Here is a 27,807-nt window from a genome sequence, read left to right as displayed (position 1 = left end):
TGCACTGCCTGCCTGGAAACTCTTTGCTTCCTAGTATAGTAGGCATTTCTCTCTGATTTACTGAACAGAGTAACTTCTAGGGAGTCAGCCTGGATGAATCAGGATGCTTTAAGTTTAACAGAACAGCTTAGCTAAGACGGGCTTAAACAATAGTATGTGTTAGTTGTTCAGTCGTGTCCAACTCTGCGACCAAATGGATTGTAGCCTGCCAGGCTCCTCTGTCCATGGGATTTCCCAGGCAAGAATACTGGAGTAGGGTTGTCATCCCCTTCTCCAGGGGATCTTCCCAACCCAGGGACCGAACCCAGGTCTGCATTGCAGGTGGATTCTTTACCAGCTGAGCCATTCATTAGGGAAGTCAGGACTTAAACAATAAGGAAAACTTTTCTCACACTGTTGGAAGATCAGAGGTTGAGTGAAGTCTGGAGTTGCTCTCAAAGATGTCCTCCAAAGGTCATAGTTCTGTTCATCTCTGCTCAGATGTCTTCAGAGTGTTGGCCTTGCAATCATGCTGGCTCTTCTCGTGATCAAAATGTGGGTGCAGCAGTTCCAGGCTTCACACCCAGACACCACAATGTCCATAGGAAAAAAGGATCTATCTCTGTCTCTCAGAAGTGAGAATACGTTTCCCAGAGCGACCCAGCAAGTTTCCCTTCACATTTTTGTGGCCAAGATTAGGTCAGTGTACATTCCAAAACCACTGGCCAGGGCTAAGACTATTTAGGGTAAAATGAATGTTTAGGATCCAATCACTATGTAACTGGGCTCATGGGAAAAAGGTGAAAAATATCGTCTTTTTTTTTTTTTTTTTTTTTTTTTAGTAAACAGGCTAAGTCTATTCAGCTTGGAAATTCCAGCCATCACTGATTACCCCACCAGTACCCTTTACTCAAACACCTTGTCAACACAGAAAATGGTGGTTTAGTGTTAATTATTACATAAATACTTGTAAAACTCCGTGTCTATTGCCAACTCTAACCTCTTTGTATGCAACCCTTGGGCATGGGTAAAGCTCTCGGATAATACCATGAAAAATGCATTAATATCTATTTTACAAGCATTACGCCCTTATTGTGTGTCCAACACTGTCCTATTGCTAGAGAGAATAAGACAAAGCAAGACTTCTCTCTGGGAGACTAGATTTTTGGAGTGAGTCCAGGGCAAAATCGCCAGAGCTGAGGCTGGCAAGCGGGGCCAGGTACTGAGGTTCCTAGAACTCTGAAGGATTTTGAACTTCGCCCAATAAGGGATAGGAAGTTGGAAAGGGTTTAAAACAGAAGTCATCCAACTGTTGTTATTGTACTTGCTCCTTGCTTTCCAGACTGTCTACACGGTCAACTAGGGGAAATCCTTTTGATCTGTGGGACAGAAACACTTTGCTCACACACTCGCTGCTATGGCTGATCCTCCAGGATAAGAAAGGCAAGGGGGCCAACCCCACAAAAGAGCACGGAGTCCTCCCACTGTTAACAGAGAGGAACCAAGCTAACCCCCTACGTAAATGAATGATGGGTTACGGACGCCCAGGCAAAAACAAAGAGGAACTTGAGAAGCCTCGAGAGCAAAAAGCACGCATCAGAGAGGCCCGCAGGCCTGCAGCTGGTTGGATTCACATCGAATTCTCAATGCAGAGATCCAGAGCCTGGGCTGAACGCGGGATACGCCTGCCGCCTCACTTGTCAGTGACTCCAAAAAATCCTTAAATTCAAAAAAAGACAACCTTCCTGAGTCGGGAAGATCCCCCGGAGAAGGAAATGGCAATCCACCCCAGTATTCATGCGGGGGAAATCCCATGGACAGAGGAGCCTGGCAGGCTACAGTCCATGGGGTCGGAAGAGTCGGACACGACTTGCGACTAAACCACCACCACCATCCTCCAAGACAAAAATGGTCAAGGCAGAAACGACAGCTCTGGGGGTATCCAGATAAAAGGTGGTCGGCTGCTTCCGGGCGCAGAGGCCCCTCCCTCCGCCCCGGGCCCAGCGACCAGCAACCCCCAGCCCTGCCCCCGCCCCCGTCTTGCGCATGCGCACCGGCGGCCGCCGAGGCGGTGGGCGGGGCTGCCAGAGGCCCCGCCCTGCTGCGCGGTATATCTGCGGCGGGGCTGGCCCCCTTCGCTCACTAAGCCGGCTGTTCTGGGGCCCATAGGAGCTGCTCGAGAGGCGATTGTGCGGCAGGATGAGTGCAGACTCGGACCCGGTGGTCATCGTCTCGGCGGCGCGCACCATCATAGGTGAGTGGAAAGACGGACCTGGCGTGGAGTTTGAGCTGTGAGCTAGGCCTGGCCTGCTCGCGGGGACCCCCTCCCCCCGCACCCCCAACCCACCCACCACAGGACCTCCGGGACGCTCAGAACCCCGCGCCTCGCGCCTTTGCGGCCGGCCTGCCTTCCCTGCCCATTCCTCGCTCGCTCTCATCTGAGTGTTCTGATTGGCGTCTTGGGTAGGGCCACCGCGCCTCCTTGCCCTCCTATTGGTTGGCGGGGAAAGACGCTTTTCCGCGAGCCCCCTGATTGGCCAGCCACGGGAGGCACCACCTCAGCCTTGTGGCCACAGGGGGCGGGGTCGCTGGGTGGTCTGAGTTGGCGCGGGGGAGTGGGGAACGCAGGGCGAGGGGCTCGCGTAGCTTAAAAGAAGAGTTAGAATTGTCCGAATGTCCTTAGCGGTATATAGATTTCAAAGGCCCTGGGCACGCTGGAGTGGGCGCCCTCTTTTGTTAGGGAAGCTTTTGCCCGCGCCCATCAAGCTCGGATTTGGGGGAGTGAATGGATAGGTTTCCCGCGGGTCCGCAGTCTCTCCGCACACACTGGGGACTGCCTGCCTGGGATTCGACTGCTGCGCGTCCCCCGCGCTCCTCTCTGTGCCCGTAGTGGGGCGTCTTTTCCGGGGGAAGAAGCACCGGCCCGCCGGCTCCCCCAGCGCCCCAGGCTCCCTCTCCATCGACCTCGTCTTCCCTTCTGTTCTAGGCTCCTTCAATGGTGCCTTATCGACCGTTCCTGTCCATGACCTGGGCTCAACTGTCATCAGAGAGGTCCTGAAAAGGGCCGCTGTGGCTCCCGAAGAGGTCTCGGAGGTCATATTTGGACACGTTTTGGCAGCAGGTAACTGCCTAGATCAGGGTTATTGGAAGCAATAACCTCTCCTCCCCCTGCTCCCTACTTCACACACAGAAACATGTGTTCTTGCCTCTATGCATTTCATCTATTAGAATATCTCCTGTCGCCTTCTGCCAGGCCCCATCAGTAGCTTCTCTCCAACTTAACCCGAGGGTCTTTAATATACGTTTCCTGATCTATCCTACATCTCCGTCTTCCGCTGCCTTTTCATTCTTTAGAGGCAGGACCAGCCTGAGGTATGGAAGAGGATGCAGGGCCTTCTGTATTTCCCTAAAGTTTCTCACATTCAATAAAAATGCATTGAATTCTTCTGTGTCCCGCTCTGTGCTGGGTGCTGGGACAGGGCTCCACCGACACAAGTCAGTCCTTGGCCTGCACCGGGTTCACTTCTGTGCCGGCCTGGTGGGTGGCTCCCAGAGAAGGGTGCCTCACCCCTGGAGGGGCTGCTGTAGATGAATCTCAGGAGTGTTCCAACTCACTTCTGATTCCCACTAGGTTTACAGGCCCACACCCACTGACAATTCCAAGTTAGTTATCCATAACTAGTGCTCATTCAGAAGCACAATAAATTCTAATTATTCCTAGTGATAATGGTGTCACACTCACTCACTGCCAACTTTTGTCCTTACTGTATCCGAGACCCAAACCATTTTTCTGTACATTTACTTTGCAGTTTTGTAGTTAGTTCCTCTTCCTAGTTCTCCTTTTTCACTTTGTCCTCATGGGCTTTAAGGTTGAAGCACATTACTTTTCTCCTGACTTTCCAAGGCATTGAAGTGTTTGAGTCATACCCTCAGGTGTTAACTCATCTTTTGGAACACTGCCTCCTTTCTTCCTAGACCCAAGGCTCAGGCTTGTTCCGTTGCTGTAGGGTCCTCCACTCCAGGTTTCTCTGTTACCTCTTCCACATCACTTTTCTCCTCTTGAGAGATTGAGTAGCAAATACAGGATCACAGCCTTGAGCCCACATCTGTCCTACTCTTTAAGCCCCGGTCCCCTCCACCATTGTGTAACTAATATTTACTGAGCAACTGCTGCACTCCAGACATTTTTATATCAACTGACAAACAATGTTCATGTTAGATGGAAATCCTCAATTCTCACTGAGTTCACTTTTTGCTAAATGCAGACCATTAATTAATTGTTTGGCACTCATTTCTTAACTCTAAGTCAGCAAGATCCCCTGGAGTAGGAAATAGCTAGCCATTCCAGTATTCTTGCCTGGAAAAATCCCATGGACAGAAGAGCCTGGTGGGCTACAGTCCATGGGGTTGGAAAGAGTCAGACACCACTGAGCAACTGAGCATGCACGCACCTAAAGATGGGGATTATGAATAAATGCATACTTATTTATACATACTTATGTAGAAGGAAATGGCAACCCACTCCAGTGTTCTTGCCTGGAGAATCCCAGGGACGGGGGAGCCTGGTGGGCTGCTGTCTATGGGGTTGCACAGAGTCGGACACGACTGAAGCGACTTAGCAGCAGCATGTATGAATAAATACATACTTCCTTCCCTGAAGGAAGTGCCCACAATTGAATTGTGGAAAAGTATTTGTCAGTTCTGATTTTGTACATGTCTTGTTATATAACCAGTTAATCATGGTGTGATCAATATTAAGCAAGAAAAGAGGTGCTTCTTAGTAGAGGTTTCCTAAGTAGAGGAAACTTTCCTGAGTTTAACTTCCTACTAAGAGGTTAAACCTTAGTAGAGGTTTAACCCTCTTAATCCTCCCGGGCTTCCCAGGAGGCTCAGGGGGTAAAGAATTTGCCTGCAATGCAGGAGGCACAAGTTCAATCCCTGGGTTGGGAAGATCCCCTGGAAGAGGGCATGGCAACCCACTCCAGGATTCTTGTCTGGAGAATCCTATGGACAGAGGAGCCTGGTGGGCTACAGGCCATAGGCTTGGAAAGAGTTGGACACGACTGACTCGAATGAGCATGCGTGCACGCTTACCCTCCCGGGTATCTTAAGCCATGATGAAGAAAACAAACAGCCCTAGTGAAAAACAGGAATAATGCCAAATTTCTGCCCTATTTTTTTTTCATGTGTGCTCATTCAAGTACACACTTGATCAAAAGATCAAGCAAAAGATCAAGAAGATAGTTCCTTCTTACAGTATTAATAACTTCTTTGTGGAGGAGGAAGCTTATATTCATGAAGTTTCTGTGGTACAGCACAAGAGAATATGTATTCAAGGGTCAGACCGGGACAGGTCCACACAATTCTCTGCCTCTCTCAGGAACTTGACTTGGCTGGGAAGTGGCCCGGAGACCCAGTTGGCAGCCTCTTGAAATTTGCATGCACTTTCATCCCAACATGCTGTCTTTCTCTTTGGCTGCTGAGTGGCCTCTGTGATTCTTCTTCCAGGCTGTGGGCAGAACCCTGTTCGACAGGCCAGTGTGGGTGCAGGAATCCCCTACTCTGTTCCTGCGTGGAGCTGCCAAATGATCTGCGGGTCAGGCCTGAAAGCCGTGTGCCTCGCAGCCCAGTCGATAAGGATAGGAGACTCCAGCATTGTTGTTGCAGGAGGCATGGAAAATATGAGCAAGGTAAGGCCTCTGAAGAGATGGCACGCCCCGACCACTCACTGAGGAGCTCTGTGCATTGCCGCAGCAGGGTCGACTGATGGTCTGAGAGCTGGAACCAAACAGGGAGCAAGAAAAATTTGGATCGAACCTTGATCCCTGCCTGCATGTTAATTATTCAGTGATTGGGAAATTCAAGTTGAAGAAAAAGCTGGTCAACCAGTGTGATGTCCTTAGTTTTACATTTCTTTCTCATTGTGAGGAAAAGTCAAAAACCAGATGTTGCACTCACCTTCCTGCACGGGACAAAGGGTATTCCTGGGGACCACAGCCTGTCGACCGTTTGTAGGTACACAATGTGGAAGAGAGGACCCACTGAGCAGTGCCCATCTCCAGTGGGCTTGCCAGGTGGGATTGGCTTTGCCAAGTTCCATCCCTCCCACTGACACAGTGGGGGAAAAGGAAAATGTGTATCCCCTGCTTCCTGCAGCAATTCAAGGTCTCCCCTGGGGAACCCCTGGGCAGAAGGCGATTCAGCCCTCCTTGCTCAGGCTTGGGAGGAGACAGGGCGAGAGCAGCAAGCGCAGAGTGATTCCGGTGGGGCCGTAGCAGCACCTGTGTGGTGCTTCATGGGGTGCTTCACACATGCGGTCATAACAGCCCTTGGTTTGGGCTTTATTCCCAATTTACAGGTAAGGAAACTGAGGTCCAGAGCCAGGACTCAAAATAGAGATCTTCAGACTCTTCAGTCTTTCCTTTCTAGCTGCTGTTGAGTTGGTAGGAGTTGAGAGGGGGCTTCCCTGATAGCTCAGTTGGCAAAGACTCTCCCTGCAGTGCAGGAGACCCCGGTTTGATTCCTGGGTTGGGAAGATTCCCTGGAGAAGGGATAGGCTACCCACTCCAGTATTCTGGCCTGGAGAATTCCATGGACTGTATAGTCCATGAGGTTGCAAAGAGTCAGATGTGACTGAGCGACTTTCACTTTCAAAAGGAAATCCCTTGAAATCCCTCTCCCCATCGGTTAATTAGGCAACCTGATTATTCTCACTCTAGGCATTGTACGTCCCATCGAAATAAGGAACACATTGTTAGCATCACTTAAGCCCATTGATCAGCTCTTTGTGTAACAAATTGCTGGTTGCTTTGGAAGAATAAATGAGCTTTTTAAAGAAATAGGACAAAATTCACAGGTTTATTTGATGGAAAGCTGCAAATGCATAGGGAAGAGAGTTACAGGTGGGTTTCCAAGGGCAGCTAGGGTGGAGTAGCCTATTAATTCCAGGGGTCTTCAGGCCCTGGGCCCTTGGTGGTGAGGAAGATAGGCTGGAATGGAGAAGGGTCACAAGGGGGACTCGGTGAAGACTGAGAAAACACTGGGTGGTTTTGAGGGGAGCCTAAGGAGAGGACTAGTTACAACCACGCCTAATCTATCTGTATTTCTTGTTTCCAGGCTCCTCATTTGGTTCACTTGAGGACGGGAGTCAAGATTGGGGAAACACCGCTGGCTGACAGTATACTGTGTGACGGGCTCACTGACGCATTCCACAACTATCACATGGGCATTACAGGTAAGGTGGACGCGGCTGAAAACATCCCGACTGTAGAAAGGTTAAAAGGTTTCTAACAATTGGTTTTGCAGGTGCTTTTCCTCTTTAAGGGTAGGGACCGAGTCCTCATCATTTTGTATCCGTGGTGACGGGGATAGTTCCCATTCGATGAAGCCAAGTTGGGGAAATATTCCCTCTCTCCTTTGTGACTCCTTGATTGTCGGGAAGTTGGTGGTGGGAAGAGCCTCAGAGTTCCTCTGGGTCAATCTCTCATTTTATCATATGAAGAAACAGGGCTCACAAATAGTGGCTTTGTGGCAAAGGCAAGATCAGAGATAAGCTAGTACTTCTGGTATCAAACTCTGTATTCGTTGCAGTACACAATCAGGTTTTCATCCACCCACAAGGCTTGCAATATTTCAACTGTCTTTTCATTATTGTATTCATTATGGTGTTGACCATCTGGTGATGTCCATGTATAGAGTCTTCTCTTGTGTTGTTGGAAGAGGGTGTTTGTTATGACCAGTGCATTTTCTTGGCAAAATTCTATTAGTCTTTGCCCTGCTTCATTCCATATTCCAAGGCCAAATTTGCCTGTTACTCCAGGTGTTTCTTGACTTCCTACTTTTGCATTCCAGTCGCCTATAATGAAAAGGACATCTTTTTTGGGTGTTAGTTCTACAAGGTCTTGTAGGTCTTCATAGAACCGTTCAGCTTCTTCAGCATTACTGGTTGGGGCATAGACTTGGATTACTGTGATACTGAATGGTTTGCCTTGGAAACGAACAGAGATCATTCTGTCGTTTTTGAGATTGCATCCAAGTACTGCATTTCGGGCTCTTTTGTTGACCATGATGGCCACTCCATTTCTTCCGAGGCATTCCTGCCCGCAGTAGTAGATATAATGGTCATCTGAGTTAAATTCACCCATTCCAGTCCATTTCAGTTTGCTAATTCCTAGAATGTCGACATTCACTCTTGCCATCTCTTGTTTGACCACTTCCAATTTGTTTGATTCATGGACCTGACATTCCAGGTTCCTATGCAATATTGCTCTTTACCAGCATCGGACCTTGCTTCTATCACCAGTCACATCCACAGCTGGGTATTCTTTTTGCTTTGGCTCCATCCCTTCATTCTTTCTGGAGTTATTTCTCCACTGATCTCCAGTAGCATATTGGGCACCTACTGACCTAGCGAGTTCCTCTTTCAGTATCCTATCATTTTGCCTTTTCATACTGTTCATGGGGTTCTCAAGGCAAGAATACTGAAGTGGTTTGCCATTCCCTTCTCCAGTGGACCACATTCTGTCAGATCTCTCCACCATGACCCACCCATCTTGGGTTGCCCCATGGGCATGGCTTAGTTTCATTGAGTTAGACAAGGCTGTGGTCCTAGTGTGATTAGATTGACTAATTTTCTGTGAGTATGGTTTCAGTGTGTCTGCCCTCTGATGCCCTATTGCAACACCTACCGTCTTACTTGGGTTTCTCTTACCTTGGGTGTGGGATATCTTTACGGCTGCTCCAGCAAAGCGCAGCCATTGCTCCTTACCTTGGACGAGGGGTATCTCCTCACCGCTGCCCTTCCTGACCTTCAACCTGGGATAGCTTCTCTAGGCCCTTCTGCACCGGCGTAGACACGGCTCCTTGGACGTGGGGTTGGTCCTCCCGGCCACCGCCCCTGGCCTCGAGCGTGGGGTTGCTCCTCCTGGCCGCTGCCCTTGGCCTCAGGGGTGGGGGCGTGGGGTATCTCCTCCCGGCGCCCGCCCCTGACCTTGGACTCGGGGTAACTCCTCTCGTCATTGCCCCTGACCTCGGACGCGGGGTAGCTCCTCTAGGCCGTTCCTACGCCGTCGCAGTCTGGTACTCTCGGCCGCTGCCTCTGACCTCGGACGTGGGGTAACTCCTCTTGGCCACCGCCCTTTGGGTATGGGGTCCTCCCGGCTTCTGCCCCTGACCTCGGATGGGGGGGTAGCTGCTCTTGGCTGCGCTTTAGCGCGCCCGTCACAGCCGCCTGCACTTTAGTGCACCCTCTTTGCAGCCAAAGATGGAGAAGCTCTATACAGTCAGCAAAAACAAGACCAGGAGCTGACTGTGGCTCAGACCATGAACTCCTTATTACCAAATTCAGACTTAAATTGAAGAAAGTGGGGAAAAACACTAGACCATTCAGGTATGACCTAAATCAAATCCCTTATGATTATACAGTGGAAGTGAGAAATAGATTTAAGGGCCTAGATCTGATAGATAGAGTGCCTGATGAGCTATGGAATGAGGTTCGTGACATTGTACAGGAGACAGGGATCAAGACCATCCCCGTGGAAAAGAAATGCAAAAAAGCAAAATGGCTGTCTGGGGAGGCCTTACAAATAGCTGTGAAAAGAAGAGAAGTGAAAAGCAAAGGAGAAAAGGAAAGATAGAAATATCTGAATGCAGAGTTCCAAAGAAGAGCAAGAAGAAATAAGAAAGCCTTCTTCAGCGATCAATGCAAAGAAATAGAGGAAAACAACAGAATGGGAAAGACTAGGGATCTCTTCAAGAAAATCAGAGATACCAAAGGAACATTTCATGCAAAGATGGGCTCGATAAAGGACAGAAATGGTATGGACCTAACAGAAGCAGAAGATATTAAGAAGAGATGGCAAGAATACACAGAAGAACTGTACAAAACAGATCTTCACGACCCAGATAATCATGATGGTGTGATCACTGACCTAGAGCCATACATCCTGGAATATGAAGTCAAGTGGGCCTTAGAAAGCATCACTACGAACAAATCTAGTGGAGGTGATGGAATTCCAGTTGAGCTATTCCAAATCCTGAAAGATGATGCTGTGAAAGTGCTGCACTCAATATGCCAGCAAATTTGGAAAACTCAGCAGTGGCCACAGGACTGGGAAAGGTCAGTTTTCATTCCAATCCCAAAGAAAGGCAATGCCAAAGAATGCTCAAACTACCGCACAATTGCACTCATCTCACATGCTAGTAAAGTAATGCTCAAAATTCTCCAAGCCAGGCTTCAGCAATATGTGAACCATGAACTTCCTGATGTTCAAGCTGGTTTTAGAAAAGGCAGAGGAACCAGAGATCCAATTGCCAACATCCGCTGGATCATGGAAAAAGCAAGAGAGTTCCAGAAAAACATTTATTTCTGCTTTATTGACTATGCCAAAGCCTTTGACTGTGTGGATCACAATAAACTGTGGAAAATTCTGAAAGAGTTGGGAATACCAGACCACCTGATCTGCCTCTTGAGAAATCTGTATGCAGGTCAGGAAGCAACAGTTAGAACTGGACATGGAACAACAGACTGGTTCCAAATAGGAAAAGGAGTTCGTCAAGGCTGTATATTGTCACCCTGCTTATTTAACTTCTATGCAGAGTACATCATGAGAAATGCTGGACTGGAAGAAACACAAGTTGGAATCAAGATTGCCGGGAGAAATATCAATAACCTTAGATATGCAGATGACACCACCCTTACGGCAGAAAGTGAAGAGGAACTAAAAAGCCTCTTGAGGAAAGTGAAAGTGGAGAGTGAAAAAGTTGGCTTAAAGCTCAACATTCAGAAAACGAAGATCATGGCATCCGGTCCCGTCACTTCATGGGAAATAGATGGGGAAACAGTGTCAGACTTTATTTTTTTGGGCTCCAAAATCTCTGCAGAGGGTGACTGCAGCCATGAAATTAAAAGACACTTACTCCTTGGAAGGAAAGTTATGACCAACCTAGATAGCATATTCAAAAGCAGAGACATTACTTTGCCAACAAAGTTTCGTCTAGTCAAAGCTATGGTTTTTCCTGTGGTCATGTATGGTTGTGAGAGTTGGACTGTGAAGAAGGCTGAGCACCAAAGAATTGATGCTTTTGTGGTGTTGGAGAAGACTCTTGAGAGTCCCTTGGACTGCAAGGAGATCCAACCAGTCCATTCTGAAGGAGATCAGCCCTGGGATTTCTTTGGAAGGAATGATGCTAAAGCTGAAACTCCAGTACTTTGGCCACCTCATGCGAAGAGTTGACTCATTGGAAAAGACTCTGATGCTGGGAGGGATTGGGGGCAAGAGGAGAAGGGGACGACAGAGGATGAGATGGCTGGATGGCATCACAGACTCGATGGATGTGAGTCTGAGTGAACTCCGGGAGTTGGTGATGGACAGGGAGGCCTGGCGTGCTGTGATTCATGGGGTCGAAAAGAGTCGGACACGACTGAGCAACTGACCTAATCTGATTCATTATGGTGATCTGAATAACCATTTGACCTAGAATAAGCCAAAACAATTGGAGAAGGCAATGGCAACCCACTCCAGTACTCTTGCCTGGAAAATCCCATTGACGTAGGGGCCTGGTGGGCTGCAGTCTGTGGGGTCACTAGGAGTCGGACACGACTGAGCGACTTCACTTTATTTTTTCATTTTCATGCATTGGAGAAGGAAATGGCAATCCACTCCAGTGTTCTTGCCTGGAGAATCCCAGGGACCGGGGAGCCTGGTGGGCTGCCATCTATGGGGTCACACAGAGTCGGACACGACTGAAGCGACTTAGTAGCAGCAGCAGCAGCAAGCCAAAACAATATCGACAAAATAGCAAACAGGGAGCTTTGATCTTTGGTATTACCACTATAGCTTGCTCGAAGGCTCAGATGATGGTTAGCGTGTTTTTAACAATAAGGTATTTTTAAATTAAGGTATGTACATTGTTCTTTTAGATATAGTGCTATTGTGCACTTAATACACTGCACATAGTGTGTAGTGTAGAAATATGGTGGGTATCACTTTAATCAAGTGAGCAAAGTTGACATAATCTGAGATAAACTCCAACATGTATCCTGATAAGATACATGAAAAAATGTAAAAATGAAAAAATATCATCATCCAATACTTTCCCACATTATATTCTAATGCGTTAGAATATTCTAATGTTAAATTCCAATGTGTTATCTAATCTTGAGCAAACATCAGGAAAATCAGGATTGGTGACATCTGACAAAGGAACTGGCCTCTACCCTTCAAAAATACCAAGGTTAAGAAACATGGAGATAGGCTAAGGACTAGTTGCAAATAAAAACTGAAGAGATTGACAGTGAAATGCAGTGTGTGATCATGGATTGGATGATACTGAATAAATGAGCTATAAAGGGCATCCCTGGGACAACAGGTGGACCTTGACTGTAGACTGAGCGTGGAGATAACAGTATTTTATCAGTGTTGCATTTCCTGATTTTGGTAGCTGTGGTTATGTAAGAATCTGGCTTTTCTTGTGGGGAAATATACACTGACATTAAAATTTAGAGATGAAGGGGCATGATACCTACAACTTTCCATCAAACGGTTCAGAAACCGAATGAGAAGGCAGATGGGGCCAAAAAATAGGAACACTTGGTGAAGCAGCAAGAAGGAAATTTCTGAAAGGTATTTTATAGAAAGGAAAAGAGATGGAAGGTAGCAAAGAAAGAAAACGGCTTCTTAAGAATCCTTGCAACCTTTCCACACCCGGCAGGAGGCTGGAGTGCCACAGAGGACTGTCTCAGTCCACCAGTGGGCCCGCTGGTGTTGGCCATCAGTGCTTGAGCCAGTGCCAGAAGCTGTCCTGAAAGTGTTTGTTTTTTTCTTTCACAGCTGAAAATGTGGCCAAACAATGGCAAGTGAGTAGAGAAGACCAGGACAAGGTTGCAGTTCTGTCCCAAAACAGGACAGAGCATGCACAGAAGGCGGGCCATTTTGACAAAGAGATCGTACCAGTTTTTGTATCTTCTAAAAAAGGTGGGTGTGTCAATCGTAAAGGTTTAAAGGTCATCAGGGCTGTCTATAAGGTGATCATTACTCGTCTATGAGAAAATCATTAATAGTCCAAAGGCTACCACACAGGGATGTCTGCATTGTTATCTTAGTTATGTCTCTCAGGATGCAAAGAAAAGCTGTATTCAGGGTCGATCTGAACACGAGGTGGGGAAGAGGCTCTCCTGGCCTGCCGTCTCCCCGTGCTGTGTAGGTACAGTGGTTCACGAGACAGGCGTGCTGGCCCCTGGTTGTTGGAAGGCAGCAGCCCACCTTTCTGCCCCTACCAGTTCTCTCTTCAGAAGCGATTGTCCATTCATTTCTGTTGCTTCTGTGTGCACTTCATATTTCTTGAGGGTGTCATCTTTTGGGGGTACTTAGCTCTTCTCCAACACAACGGTCAAGTTCTTTTACTGACTGACATCAATTATGTCCAGCCTTTGTGAGAGATTGGCTTTGACACCCTAGACCCAATCAGCTATAACCAGCCAAGGCCTATACCCCAAATCTTAGCAACCTCTTACATGAAGAACTCCTTGTGACTGCCTTCCTCAGAAAGGGCTGTATTGGTATGGAAAACACTGAAGACGGTGCTAATATAATGTCACAGTAATTTGTATTACTGTGGACTTTTCTATTAGAAGTATTTTATAATAAATTTTTCTTCCAAATGTGAATCTTTCTGTATCACATTTGAGGAATCCATCATTTCTAGTACCCTGACTGCCATCTTTGTACTAACCTTGGGTCATTTCTTTTCTTTTCAGGTCTTACTGAAGTTAAAACAGATGAGTTTCCTCGCCATGGGAGCAACATGGAGGCCATGTCTAAGCTCAAGCCTTGCTTCCTTATGGATGGAACAGGAACTGTCACCCCAGCTAATGCTTCAGGTTAGATTATCTGAAGGGCAGTTTGGGGAACACCATCTTCTGCAAGGACTACCATGTACTGAGATTCTTCTTTTTTGGATGGGGGTTGGGGGCTGTGCCTGTGGCCCGTGGGATCTTAGTTCCCTAAGCAGGGATCAAACCCATGCCCCCTGCATTGGGAGCACTGAGTCCTGACTACTGGGCCCCCAAGGAGGTTCCTGTACAAGTTATTCTAAAAACTTGTTTCAGTTGCTTTAGGGAAAAATGTAGTTTTGACCATTTGTTTCTTTATATTAGACTCATATAATATACCGAAAAATGGATTTGGCTTCCCTGCAGTATCCTAACGGGACATACAAGTAAAAAAGCCAATCAGATTTTATCTACTACCTTTGTGCTTTTCCAAAACCAGAAACTCCGATTACCTTCTGTGATGTCTGGGCTACTTGTTCCACTTCATTAATCTCCTGTCCTCCAGTGCTTTCATCTTCCTATTCTTTCTCCCGTGGAGCAGTCTGTAGTCAGTTATATCAGATTGGCAAATCTACCATTTCTAATTACACTGTAAAGCCTAACTTAACAGTAAATGACTCTGCCAAGATGTATTAAGGTTTACTTAACTCACGTCTCCTGGCGTTAGAGAAAGTCAACACAGCTCCTTAACGAGGATGGCTTCCTATTTACAGGCATCAATGACGGCGCTGCAGCAGTGGTTCTTATGAAGAAGTCGGAGGCTGGCAACCGTGGGCTCACACCCTTAGCACACATAGTTTCCTGGGCACAAGCAGGTGTGGAGCCTTCCATTATGGGAATAGGACCAATTCCAGCAATAAAGCAAGCTGTGAGTTTCATTTTCAGTGTTGGTACCTGTCCTTTGTCACCAAAACCTCTATGGGAGCACAGCCATAACTTGTAAATGCTTTATTTCTGTCTTCTTCAAACCTTTGCTCAGATCCTTTCCACTCCAAAATGCTGAAACGAGGCTTGATTTTGTTTTCATCTTTATTCCTATCAGGTTTCACCTGCGTGTCTCTGAGCCTTCCCATTAGCCTTAAATATGCTTATTCATCTAGTTTTCGCTGTTCTTTACTAAAAGAGCAGCCAACATTTGTATCACATGCTCTATAACCTCATGCGGACCTAACAAATGTTAACTGGTTCAGATTAACTGGGCAGTTTTTAAGAGATCCTTCATCACACAGTATATATCCTGCTTTTACATCTACAACAAAGCATGGTTCCGCCTGAGTTCTTAAACCTCTGTTCGATTTAACCTTTCCTTTAGGTTGCCAAAGCAGGGTGGTCGCTGGAGGATGTTGATGTATTTGAAATCAATGAAGCCTTTGCAGCCCTCTCTGTTGCAATAGCTAAAGAACTTGGATTAAACCCAGAGAAGGTAAGCATAACAAGCAATCCTGAGAACTTGCAAATGAATGGTCACAGTGCAAGAAATTGCATGCGACTATGTGTACATGCATGCTGTTGTGTCTGACTTTTTGTGACCCCATGGACTCCTCTGTCCATGGGGCTCTCCAGGCAAGAACACTGGAGTGGGTTACCATGCCCTCCTCCCGGGGATCTTCCCCAGGTCTCTGGCATTCTGCTGCAGTGCAGGTGGATTCTTTACCACTAGCACCACCTGGGAAGCCTGTTTTAAGGCTGTCAACACCAAAATACAGGCTATGTCCCAAGTCTTGGCCATACAGTAATCGGTGGGCACTGGGTGAGTTCCTACTGGCACTCCAGGGAAGGTGACATTTTTTTGCTTCCTAAGGCAAAAAACTTATCTGCATTAGTTCATTTCCCACAGAAAGAGTGCATTTTAAATCTTTGTTGTGGGATCTTAGCTCCTTGACCAGGGACTGAAACCAGTAACCCCCTGCAGTGGAAGGGTGGCGTTTCAACCACTGGACTGCCGAAGAATTCCCGTATTTAAAATTCTTTAAACTAGTCAGAATGAATGGTACAAGGGTAAAATCACTTCCTAAGCAACTGAAGTAAAAACAGAATTTGAGAAGGTAGTTTACTGGTATGACATTAATGATTTTAATTCTATGTCCAGAGAAAACTGTAAATGATACAAATCCTTCTGCCCCTCAGGTCAACACTGAAGGAGGAGCCATAGCCCTGGGCCATCCTCTTGGAGCATCTGGCTGTCGGATTCTCGTCACCCTGTTACACACACTGGAGCGCAAGGGTGGACATCGTGGTGTTGCTGCCCTATGCATTGGGGGTGGGATGGGAATAGCAATGTGTGTTCAGAGAGGGTGAAACTGCTGCCCAACAGCTAAGTAGGCTGAGTTAAACTAAAACCACAATTGCATTTTTTACTAATAATACTAAGTCATGTGAAACCAGAGGACCAAAGTGAGGGTGGAAACTATCTCCCACTTCACAAGAAATACAAGACTCGGCAGCCTGTTGCATTTTAATGTGTAATATTCGAGGTACAAGCAAGCTGCATCTAACATTGTCATAAATAAAACAGATCAGTCATCAAGGGCTCCAGAGTGAACAGCATCTTCATAACCTCCATGCTTATCCTCTTTGCTTTCTGGGTGTAATTTAATAAGATCATCAATTCGAAGAATGGTAATTGCCGCTTCAGTGGCAAATTTCAAGCTCTTAACTTTAACTATGGTTGGTTCAAACACCCCTGCTTGTTTGTTGTCACGGGGTTTACCATTGACCAAGTCAAGACCAATCCTGCAATTTAGGAAAAAAACAATTAAACGGCCTCTTCTGTAATTCATATCCATCCTGTTTTACCCCTTTAAAAGCTGGCTTACAAATGCCAGCTATTCCATTAAAATGTTAACCTTGGGAAACCTGAGGGCAGATCCCTTTAAGTAACTAATTATGGATATACAAATTCATCACTGAAAGAGGTATAGAAAGCCTAGGTGGAAAAAAATTTAAAAAAAAAAAAAAAAAAAAAAAGGAAAAGAAAGCCTAGGTGGAAGTCAAATATTTCTAAATGCCACTTAAAAATAGGCATGGACCACCCAAAAGTAACTTCCTCTATCTGGGGAACCTTCCTACTGTACCTAAACGACTACCTAGAGAGAGGTGAGGAATCATTTGATAACTAAGACATCCCAATGCTAGTAATCACTAGTCATCCCCTTAATGAGTTTAAGAAGAAAAACCAAACTACCGTATATGATACACAAATGACAATGAAAAAGGGAGCATATGCTTACCATTTTAGATTTTTTCGTTCTGGGTTAACCTGAGCCTCGTTATGAAAAGCTCTTAATTTTGCAACCAGATCTGTGGAGTCCTGGGCAGCATTAACTGCCAGAGTATTAGGAATAACAAGAAGAGATCTTGCAAACTCTGCAATAGCGAGCTGTTCCCGGGAGCCCTAAGAGGAAAGACAATGAGGTGTCTTCACAAAAGAAAGAAAACCCAAAGCAGCAGCTTATGAACCAGAACAGGCTTCAGGGTGTTCTCACCATGCTGGTCGCGTAGTTCTCCAGGTAAATGGAAAGGGCCGCCTCTACAGCGCCCCCACCTGGGACCACAGACTTTGACTCCAAAACTCTCTTCACCACACAAAGGGCATCGTGTAAGGAGCGCTCCATCTCATCACACATGAAATCATTTGCCCCACGTAAGATGACCGATGCAGAGGTACGAGCCTTAGTGCTATTTAAAACAACAGCGATACTCTTTAACAGTAGTAAGTCCGTGAAGAAATTCACTACTACTTACACAGGACATTTAGACAGGGAAGCAATGTCTAGACCATGGAGAAGAGATGAAATGGTAACTTCACCTCCATTTACAAGGGCCCAGTATTGTTTTATCCCATGCGTATAACTGCTCATATCACTGAAGGACTATAGCAGCAAATAAATGGGAAGGTGGTCTGTTTTTACTCAATAAAATCTGTACAGCCTTACAATATAGAAAGTAGCTCTTACTTTTTAATTAAGATCAGTTCATCATCACAAATTCTCTCCTGTACCACTTCTTCTGCTTGTCCCAACATTGAAGCTTCAAAAGTTTCTTCACCTTCCAAATTGGCCAGCGTTGACAGAACAGTTGCTATTAAAAATAATTATAGACACCTGTAAGCACTGGTCTCTCGTGAATATTTTCAACCCTGCTTTAAACATTCAGAAACATGGAATCTACCATAGAAGTGACACATAATCTCAAGTTTAAGGCTTACAGTAAGACATTCAAGGAACCATCCTAGCCTAAGAGAACGATGTCACTTCGAGGTGAAGAACACTGAAGAACTTTCCCAGTTACAAATGCACAAAAGATTTCACACATGTATTTATACACAAAGCATTAAGGAAGTTTTCTGGATCTGCTTATCTTACCATCCAACGTAAAAAGAACATGACAGCTGGCAGGAGACATACCTCCGGAAGCTTTAGCAATGCGTTTAAGGTCCCTTTTTAAAACTCTTCGAACTGCCATAGCACCAGCCTCCACAAAATACTTCAGACACATGTCGTCAATTCCACCAGTGGTTAGGATAACGTTGGCACCAGTTGCCAGGATCTTCTGGATTCGCTCCTTGGTGATGTCAGATTCTCTACAAAAATGCAGTACTTGAGTAGTAATCCAAAGTTATCTTCTGTATTTTTACTATTATATAAAGCTTGAACTTCCATTAAATATTTTTCATAAAATAACTACAGATTAAATGATACTAATGAGTCTCTCCCTTCTATGAGCAGAACTTACTTCAGTCCAATTTACAGAAAAATTCAAGGAATTAAATACCAGTTAGCTCTCCTCACCCCAACTTGAGTTTCTAACCAAGAATGGCGCCTAAGAAAGGAAGATTGATGGACCTGGTGGGGAGATAAGACCATCAACCAAACTCGAAGGCCAGTGTCACTTGCAATACACAGTGCAATGCAGGGAGGACAAGCACATGAGAGCCATGTGTCCAGGCTGGCAGGGGGACAAGGAAAGCTTGAAGGTCCGGAGTTGAGAGAGGGGTCCAGAGTTGGAACTCCAGGTAGGAACAGAAAATGAAGAACTCTGTAGCAATGTCAGAGTCTGAATTGATGTTTTTTTTTTCTTTTTAATATTTTAAAGTGAGAGTAGTATTATCTGTGTTTTCAAAGGATGAAAGAATGAAGACACTCTGAGGCAATAACTGGAGATGAGCCTATCTGATGTGAACAGATGGCCTTAACAGAGAAGGCAAAGCTTATGGCTTGGGTGACTGGGAGATTCAGCGATTGATTTCTGGAGTGAAATAAATACTAACAGTTTGGGGGCAAGATGAGAAAAAAAAAAAGAGTTCGGTTTTCAACAAGGTGAATCTGAAGCCCCCATGATATTCAGGCGAAACTGCATGGGAATTACAGGCAAACTACGGGATACACAGATCTGAAAAAGTCAATAAATATTTACTTATTCAGAGAACAGTAGATGAGATCAGAGAATCTTTTTTCTTTTGCCACACCGTGCAGCATGTGGACTTTTAGTTCACTGACCCCCTGGTGAACTCAAACCCGAGTCCCCTGTAGTAAAGGCTTGGAGTCTTAATCGCTGGACCACTAGGCAAGTCTCAAGATCAAAGAATCTTTATAAAGTGAAATGAGTTAAAGATGAACCTCACAATAAACCTCTCTACATCCTAGACAAATACTGTATGTATGTCAAAGCCATGAAACTAAATCATTCAGCCTCTACCTTTATAGACCTTACACTTTAAGACGTATTAACACATAGTTAGAAAATGCAGTAAGCCCCAGGAAGACAAACTGCAATAACTCAAGGGACAGCATAATTCAGGCTGAGGGGGAAAGAGAAGCATCTCTGAAAGTTACCAACTGAAAAACAAGTAAAAAAAATTAGCCAGTCAAAACAAGCAGGCAGAGAATGTTCTGGGCAGAGGAAGGAACATTCTACTCTTAGGGGCTGAAGCTCTTAGAGAAGGAGCTTGGTGGATTCTGGTTTCGGCTGTGCTAGACCACAGTGCAAAGAGCAGGCAAGGAATTGAACTAACCCAGAGTGATGGGAAACCTCCAAAAGGCTCTGGCCTTGCAAGGGGTGAGATCAACTTGGCTGCTCTGTGGGAAACAGCCTTGGAGGTGATGAGACGGGAACCAAGATGACCAGCTTGATACCCCTGGAACAGCTTGGGCAAGAAAATGGAAACGAAAAGTGGGTGAGTTTGAGATTTGACTTATAGAGAGACATCAAGTGGTCTTTGATAGGTTAGCCGAGAAAAGGAAAAAAAAGAGTTAAGGACATTTCCTAGTCTTCTTCCTCAGTCGAGGGGTCCCTAACTAAAACAGCAAAGAGCAGATTTGGGGTATCATCACAAGTTCAATTTTAGACATAATGACTTTGAGATGCTTAAAAAGCATTCAATCAATTCAAGCTCCAAGAAACAGATTCCAAGTCTTCAACACAGAGGATGCAGTGGCCCAGGCACAGGACAGATGATGCAGAAGCAAAATGCTGCTCCAACCTCCAAGTTTTTCAAAAAGTAGCCAAAGGCTTGATTAAGATCAGGTGACACTGGATGCGCAGTGAGCTGCACAGCAGTTGTCACTAGTGGTCTTAGCAAGCGCTTCTCCACTGGAGGAGCTGAAAGGGTGGAAGAAATAAAACACCAGAGAAGTTTTTGTGCCAATCACTCTTCTAACATCTGGCTATACAGAAATGAGGAAGGACAGGGAGTAACTGCAATAGGGTGTGTACACAAGAGGCTTTTTTATTATATTTAAGGATAAAAGAGCTACAAGTGAAGTGAAAGTGTTAGTTGCTCAGTCATGTCCCACTCTTTGCGACCCCATGGATTATATGTAGCCCATCAGGCGCCTCTGTCCATGAGCTTCTCCAGGCAAGAAAACTGGAGTGGGCAACCAATCCCTTCTCTAGGGGATCTTCCCAATCTGGGTATTGAATCCAGGTCTCCTGCACTGCAGGCAGATTCAGGAGGCTTTTATAATAGTTAAGGATAAGAGAGCTACAAGAGGAATCTGGAAAGGAATGAAGAATAGAGTCAGTATTGAATATGCAGTTCAGCAAGAATAATCAATGAAGCAAGACTGTAAAAGCAGAAGAGAACAGGATCTCACACACTTATTCTAAAGGGACTGGCCTTTGAAGGAAAAAAGGACACCTTTAGATGCCAGTGGAGAAACCATTGCAATGTTTGCGCACTGCAACGAAGACCCAGCACAGCAAAAAAATAAAAAAGGTACACTAGCTCTCTAGCATGTCAACCAGTAGTTAAAGACCATATGCACTGCCCAGTACCTGACAATGTCAGTTTTCATCCATCACCCCAATCTCTCTTAAGACACTGTCACCACATTTTCTAATTTCCTTGGCAGTTTAGGTAACATAATTAGACTTTGGTTAAAAATGTTAATTTTTAAAGTCCGATGGGAATACCAGACCACCTGACCTGCCTCTTGAGAAACCTATATGCAAGTCAGGAATCAACAGTTAGAACTGGACATGGAACAACAGACTGGTTCCAAATAGGAAAAGGAGTACGTCAAGGCTGTATATTGTCACCCTGCTTATTTAACTGATATGCAGAGTACATCATGAGAAACGATGGACTGGAAGAAACACAAGCTGGAATCAAGACTGCAGTGAGAAATATCAATAACCTCAGATATGCAGATGACACCACCCTTATGGCAGAAAGTGAAGAGGAACTAAAAAGCCTCTTGATGAAAGTGAGAGAGAGAGTGAAAAAGTTGGCTTAAAGCTCAACATTCAGAAAACGAAGATCATGGCATCTGGTCCCATCACTTCATGGGAAATAGATGGAGAAACAGTGGAAACAGTGTCAGACTTTATTTTGGGGGGCTCCAAAATCACGGCAGATGGTGACTGCAGCCATGAAATTAAAAGACGCTTACTCCTTGGAAAGAAAGTTATGACCTAAATAGCATATTGAAAAGCAGAGACATTACTTTGCCAACAAAGGTCCGTCTAGTCAAGGCTATGCTTATTCCAGTGGTCATGCATGGATGTGAGAGTTGGACCATAAAGAAAGCTAAGTGCCAAAGAATTGATGCTTTTGAACTGTGGTGCTGGAGAAGACTCTTGAGAGTCCCTTGGACTGCAAGGAGATCCAACCAGTCCATTCTAAAGGAGATCAGTCCTGGGCGTTCTTTGGAAAGGACTGATGCTAAAGCTCAAACTCCAATACTTTGGCCACCTCATGTAAAGAGCTGACTCAGTGGAAAAGACTCTGATGCTGGGAGGGACTGGGGGCAGGAGGAGAAGGGGACGACAGAGGATGAGATGGCTGGATGGCATCACCGACTCGATGGACATGAGTTTGGGTGAACTCCAGGAGTTGGTGATGGACAGGGAGGCCTGGTATGCTGCAATCATGGGGTCACAAAGAGTCGGACATGACTGACTGAAGATATTCACAGTTGGAAAAAAAAAAAAGTCCAGTTGCATAATCTACCATACCCTGCTACCCATTAGACTTTTCAGTTTATCCTTTGACAGTAATTTACAAACATGCCTTTCCCAAGGTCAAAAATGAATCTCTCAATGTACCTCTGTCTAATCTGGTCCAGTTTTTCAGGGTCTGTAATAACCACTTGTACACCAAGCTTCATTTTTGTTTTCTGCAGGCTGAAGTCAAGGCAAGCAATTTTTGCATTAACTATTCTCTTGGGCATGCCTAAAATTGAACATACCATTAAGTACCTTTACAATTAACAATGCTATATTTTATAAAACACACCTATCCTTAGAAAGAACTGCACAGATTTTAAATCGTTATAGGTAAACACACAAATTTAGATTTTATTACTTTTAACCTTATAAACTAACACTCATGACATTAAACACATGTGCTTTCTTTTAATTGGCATCTTTCTTAATCATATGCAATTACATTACAAAGAAACTGGCAACACAATGTACCATTTCCTTTATCTCTGGGCTTCACTAAAGAACAAAAGTACACATGTTGGACAGTTCATCTGAAGATGGAGTAGATATAATCCACAAATAGCTAGCTTTATCCTTTAGCACTCTGGTTACATGACCAAGTGAAATCACAAGCCTTACCCTGGGATCCCACCACACAGTTGAGAGCATAGCCGTTGATGAGCATACTCTCCATCTGACTTCTGCCATGGGCTTTCAGAACATTAATGGAGTTGACTGGATAGCGAGGCTGGCCTCTGATATCTGTGTATTTAATAGCAAGCACAGCATCTACCACCAGGTTAGCGAAGAAATCACCATTTCTAAGCCAGCAGTTAAGGAAAACAGGAGACTTGGGATGGACAGTGGGTGCCCATGAAAATCAAGGGTAACACAAAGGCACTTCCCTTTAGCAATCTCACCAAAGAAACAAGCATCATATATGCCACTGAAATGTTAGAAAACTGTTTATCACTATCCGCACACTACTTTCACACTACTTTGTATTACCCTTCCCTGTGAAAAAGGAAAATAGGCAACTTCAATACAGCATCATCTGGCACAAAAACTAACACAGGGTTTTACTTTTAAAAAGCCTAAACTTTATTAGACCATCACAAGGATACATTCCAATGATTTTGGAAGACATCGATGTCTTAGCAGCATTCATCAGGCAATCCCTCCCAAGCTCGTCGGTGTTAATAATCAGATTTTCGCTGATATAACGCACTGCTTCCCTGTTTGAAGTGGGGAGAGAACGGTTCACTGCTCAGACTCTTGTTTATCAGTGTGTCACAACATTCAGGGCAGCACCGCCCTGTTCAGCCATTTCACACAGGAGGACACGAGCAAATCCTCCCTCTTCAGATCATGGCAGCTCTTATCTATCCCATAAGCACAGCCACTAAAATCTATCAGGAGATAATGTGGTAGTCAAATGGGAAAAAGAGGATACTGGCCCTAGTTCTTACTTCAAGTGTTACTACACATACACTAAAACACAGCTTCACCAAAGTATAGTCATCAACTGGAAAATTTAAAGAACAGAGACTCTAAACTATTACATCAAACAACAAATCAAATTTTTTCTGAATGTAACAATCTTACTTGCAAGCAAGTCGATAGCCGCTAATAACTGATGTGGGATGAATTTTCTGTTTGACTAGTTCATCTGCATTTTTTAGAAGTTCTGCTGCAATAATAACCTGCAGAGAAAACATCCATTGCTCTCATGTTAGCCTGACGTTATGGGCAACACATATGTACAAATACTAACACGTATCAGATAATAATAATCAGAATGATAGGGGCAATGAGATTAACTCCTTATTAGAAATCAGAAAAAGATAACCCTATACAATATCTCATATGGAAATGGATAAAGCCAGAGAGGAGTCAGCAAAGTGTTCTGGCTCTTAACCAGAATAAGCTAGTTCTGCGGTAGAACAGTAGAGACGATTCATTCATTCCTTTTCAAGATGAAGTGCTTACATAGCTTTCAACATAAGCTAAATGAAGAGCCTGACGATTAAATGATCTGCACTGTTTATTTATTTATTTTGGACTCTCCACTCAGCATCTGGGATCTTAGTTTTTGGACGAGGGATTGAACTCAGGCTCTCAGCAGTGAAAGCTTGGGAGTCCTAACCACTAGACTACCAGGAAATACCTGATCTGTACTATTTTAGATTGTTATTTAGAAAGTCATCCTTTTACGGAGACCAAAAATTATGCTTTAATCAAAAAGACTTTAAAATTCTTGCCTGCATCTTTTGGGGGAAAATTAATCGTATTTAAAAAGCTTTGGTATAATGTACAAGTTACTTAGCAAAGATCATTCTTTCAGAAGAGGTGGATTCTATTCTTCCATGGCTTAGCGATTAAACATTTCCCCACAAACCAGTGCTTTTTTTTAAGAGAGCAAATTATTATTTTTTCCCTCATCAAATAATGTTTCTACTACATCAGTGTGCTGGGTGATCTTCGAGGAGTTTATATCATGTTATTGATCATGTTTATCAACTCTTTCAAACTCCCATTTGAACTCATGAGTTCACTTGTCAGCATTTAAAATATAGACACATCTTGTTTTTTTTAAACACTTGGTAAGGTTTTAGGAATTTCTTCTGAGCCTCAGGTTGTAAGAGAAAAGAACACATTTTTTTTTTCCTTTAAATGACTTACTTATGGGTAGGGCTTTATTTTCTGAAACTTTGATTTTAGGGGGAGAAAAAACACTGGCCCTCAGTTAGCAGTCTTTACCTACCACGGAGGTGGTCCCATCTCCCACTTCTTTGTCTTGCAGATCCGCTAGCTCACAGAGAACTTTGGCTGCAGGATGCTCTACCTCCAGTAGCTTCAGGATGGTTGCACCATCATTAGTAATGGTTACATCCTAAGAAATTCCCAAGAGAGAAAAAAATGACATAATCACCCACAGAAAGAGACTATCCCCTAAATTAGCCCAACCCTGTTATGATACATTCACCTTCTGTATACCTTCCAATACCAGCACTCTGACAAACACAAGTGAGATATTCATGAACTTATTCTTTAAAGTAATGAACATTTCGTGTAGACATATACTTACACCAATGTCATCCACCAACATTTTATCCAAGCCAACTGGACCAAGAGAACTTTTCACAATATTGGCAATTGAAGCTGCAGCCATGACTGTAGATACAAAAAAAATTTTTTGAGAACTCAAGATCCCAAGAGACAATCATTTCAGTTTAAAAGAAGTAAATGACAGCCTCTGAATTTTCAAATTTATCTAATCTGTCCTAATCTGAAAATCAACCAAAAGTCTAATGTAAGGAGAGAGAGCACCCAGTAATATAGTTTTAATTCAACTGCAAACAGACACCAAGTGTTATTAAGAGTACTCACTTCATCACTTTAAAGAAAAAATAATTACCTACTAGTCCTCACTTGCAGATTCTGCCACTCCATACAAAACAAAAAGATACCAGCCTTTTTCAGATTCTGGCAAGTTAAAAAAAAGTTATTAAAAAAAAAATCAGTATTTCGTATGTTCTGACTATACTTCAAATTTGCCCACGACAAAAATCAAGAATCTATCAAATAACGGTAAGACTGACTGATTTCAACTGGTAAGATTCACAAGATCTGTGACTTCAAGCGACTCAACAACAAATGCTTTAACAAGTTAAAGTTTACTAGATAAACTCATTTTAAGTACCGCTTATGTTAACATTCAACTAAGATCATGGCAACTGGTCCCATCACTTCCGGGCAAATAGATGGGGAAACAATGGAAACATGACAAACTTTATTCTTTGGGGCTCCCAGATCATTGCAGGCGGTAACTGCAGCCATGAAATTAAAAGACGCTTGCTCCTTGGAAGAAAAGCTATGACCAACCTAGACAGCATCTTAAAAAGCAGAGGTATTACTTTGCCGACAAAGGTCTGTCTAGTCAAAGCTATGGTTTTTCCAGTAATCATGTACAGATGCGAGACTTGGATCATCAAGAAAGCTGAGCGACCGAAGAATTGATGCTTTTGAACTGTGGTGCTGGAGAAGACTCTTGAGAGTCCCTTGGACTGCAAGGAGATTAAACCAGTCAATCCTAAAGAAAATCAGTCCTGAATATTCACTGAAGAACTGATGTTGAAAGTCAAGTTCCAATACTTGGGCCACCTGACGCGAAGAACTCACTCACTGGAAAAGACCCTAATGCTGGGAAAGACTGAAAGCAGAAGGGGACGACAGAGAACGAGATGGTTGGACGGCATCACCAAATCGATGGACAGGAGTTTGAGCAAGCTCCGAGAGTTGGTGATGCAGAGAGAAGCATGCGTGCTGCAATCCACGGGGTCGCAAACAGTTGAGCCACGACTGAGCGACTGAACAATGTGCAAGTCATCTGAACAGCGGTCTATGGTCACGCATTCATCAATAATACAAAAATAAAGCAGTTAGAGATAGTTCTGTCTGGTTAACGGCCGTAAAACGAGATCCAGAGACGCCTTTCTGGACTAGAACCGAAACAAAAGGGCGGGCGCAAGAGCACGGCCGGCAGGGACTGGAGGTGCGGCGGCACGTGCCGGTGCGCGGAACTCGCTCTCCCAGCCCCCGGCCTCCGCAGCATCCGGTCAAACTGCGCTACGCCCTCGGCCGAGACCCGCCGCGAGACGGAGAGGCCACCCACCACTCCCAGGGGTCCTGTCGGGGGGTAGAGAAGGGAAGCCGCGAAGACGGCAGCCAAGGCCGAGGCGGGGGTGAGGGGGACGCGCACCGCCGCGGGCCCGCCTTAGGCCTCGCTCAGGCCCTCACCGTTCTGGGAGCGGATCGCCTCCCCAGTGCTGCGGTCCCCGAACACGGACAAAGGACCCTCCATCCTGGCGGCGGCGCGCACGTCGAGTTTCCCTCACACCGCAGGCAACCAGCGTCTCACGGTCCCCGGGCCGGGCGGTGGCCACTGCAGTCGCGACGGCGTGGAAAGGACCCGAGCGACGTCGCTCGCGGGGGCTGCTGGGAACTCCGCCCCCAGCCTCTCCCCTCCCCAGACACAGACCTTCCCCGGCCGCGCCGCGGGGCAGGACGGGGTAGAGGGTGAAGAAGCGAGAGCGCGCCGGAAGTGAGCAGACGGAAGGGGCGGTCCCAGCACGTTCGCCCAATTAGAGAGCGAATGAGAAGGGCGCGAAGGTAGGAGAGCGGAAGTCAGTATCTTGGACCGCTAAAGGGAGGAGGTACTCGACTGACGCTTTCTCCCAATAGGCACAGGTTGCGCGTGCGCTTCTGCACATTCTGGTACCTTCTAGAAAAGGTGGGCGGTAGGGCGGAGCTTGGAGTGTGACGGAAAAGGGGCGGGTGGTGTAAGGTGGTGTGTCTGAGGTAGGACCGAGGTTCTGTACGGTTCTTGGTGGTTTATAAATCAGCGTCCTTGTTTTCCTTAAATATGAGCTCGAGCGGAGAGCGCGCAAAACAAGCGCTCTATTCCCGGCCTCAAGAGTTTAGGCTTGGGAGCCTGAGTGGGACCCCGTAAGGGTTCTCCATGAGTCATTAGGGAAAACAACCATATCATCTGAATAGAAAACCGCCTT

General features: G+C 45.3%; 2 protein-coding genes and 2 non-coding genes across 4 annotated transcripts; 1 reads left to right on the top strand and 3 right to left on the bottom strand.

Moving 5' to 3' along the window:
• The first annotated feature begins 2,075 nt into the window (after positions 1-2,075).
• On the top strand, positions 2,076-16,340 carry ACAT2 (acetyl-CoA acetyltransferase 2). The gene is made up of 9 exons (XM_006051253.3): positions 2,076-2,233; positions 2,966-3,100; positions 5,488-5,669; positions 7,096-7,213; positions 12,810-12,953; positions 13,736-13,858; positions 14,524-14,678; positions 15,123-15,233; positions 15,938-16,340. The coding sequence occupies exons 1-9, from the start codon at positions 2,179-2,181 to the stop codon at positions 16,106-16,108; spliced, it is 1,194 nt and encodes a 397-aa protein (XP_006051315.1). The 5' UTR covers positions 2,076-2,178; the 3' UTR covers positions 16,109-16,340.
• On the bottom strand, positions 16,250-27,316 carry TCP1 (t-complex 1). Its single transcript, XM_006051254.3, has 12 exons — positions 27,038-27,316; positions 25,326-25,411; positions 25,002-25,130; positions 23,843-23,940; positions 23,362-23,472; positions 22,877-23,058; positions 22,358-22,484; positions 18,217-18,392; positions 17,767-17,890; positions 17,296-17,488; positions 17,041-17,204; positions 16,250-16,543 (listed from the first exon to the last, which is right to left on the bottom strand). The coding sequence occupies exons 1-12, from the start codon at positions 27,099-27,101 to the stop codon at positions 16,327-16,329; spliced, it is 1,671 nt and encodes a 556-aa protein (XP_006051316.1). The 5' UTR covers positions 27,102-27,316; the 3' UTR covers positions 16,250-16,326.
• LOC112587662 lies at positions 17,577-17,706 on the bottom strand. The gene has a single exon (XR_003112169.1). It is a non-coding gene; the product is annotated as a small nucleolar RNA SNORA20 (small nucleolar RNA).
• On the bottom strand, positions 23,547-23,680 carry LOC112587663. Its single transcript, XR_003112170.1, has one exon. It is a non-coding gene; the product is annotated as a small nucleolar RNA SNORA29 (small nucleolar RNA).
• Positions 27,317-27,807: the final 491 nt, after the last annotated feature.

Source organism: Bubalus bubalis, chromosome 10, assembly GCF_019923935.1.
Source record: "Bubalus bubalis isolate 160015118507 breed Murrah chromosome 10, NDDB_SH_1, whole genome shotgun sequence".
Lineage (NCBI taxonomy): Eukaryota > Metazoa > Chordata > Mammalia > Artiodactyla > Bovidae > Bubalus > Bubalus bubalis.
This window is presented reverse-complemented; position numbering and strand designations above follow the sequence as displayed.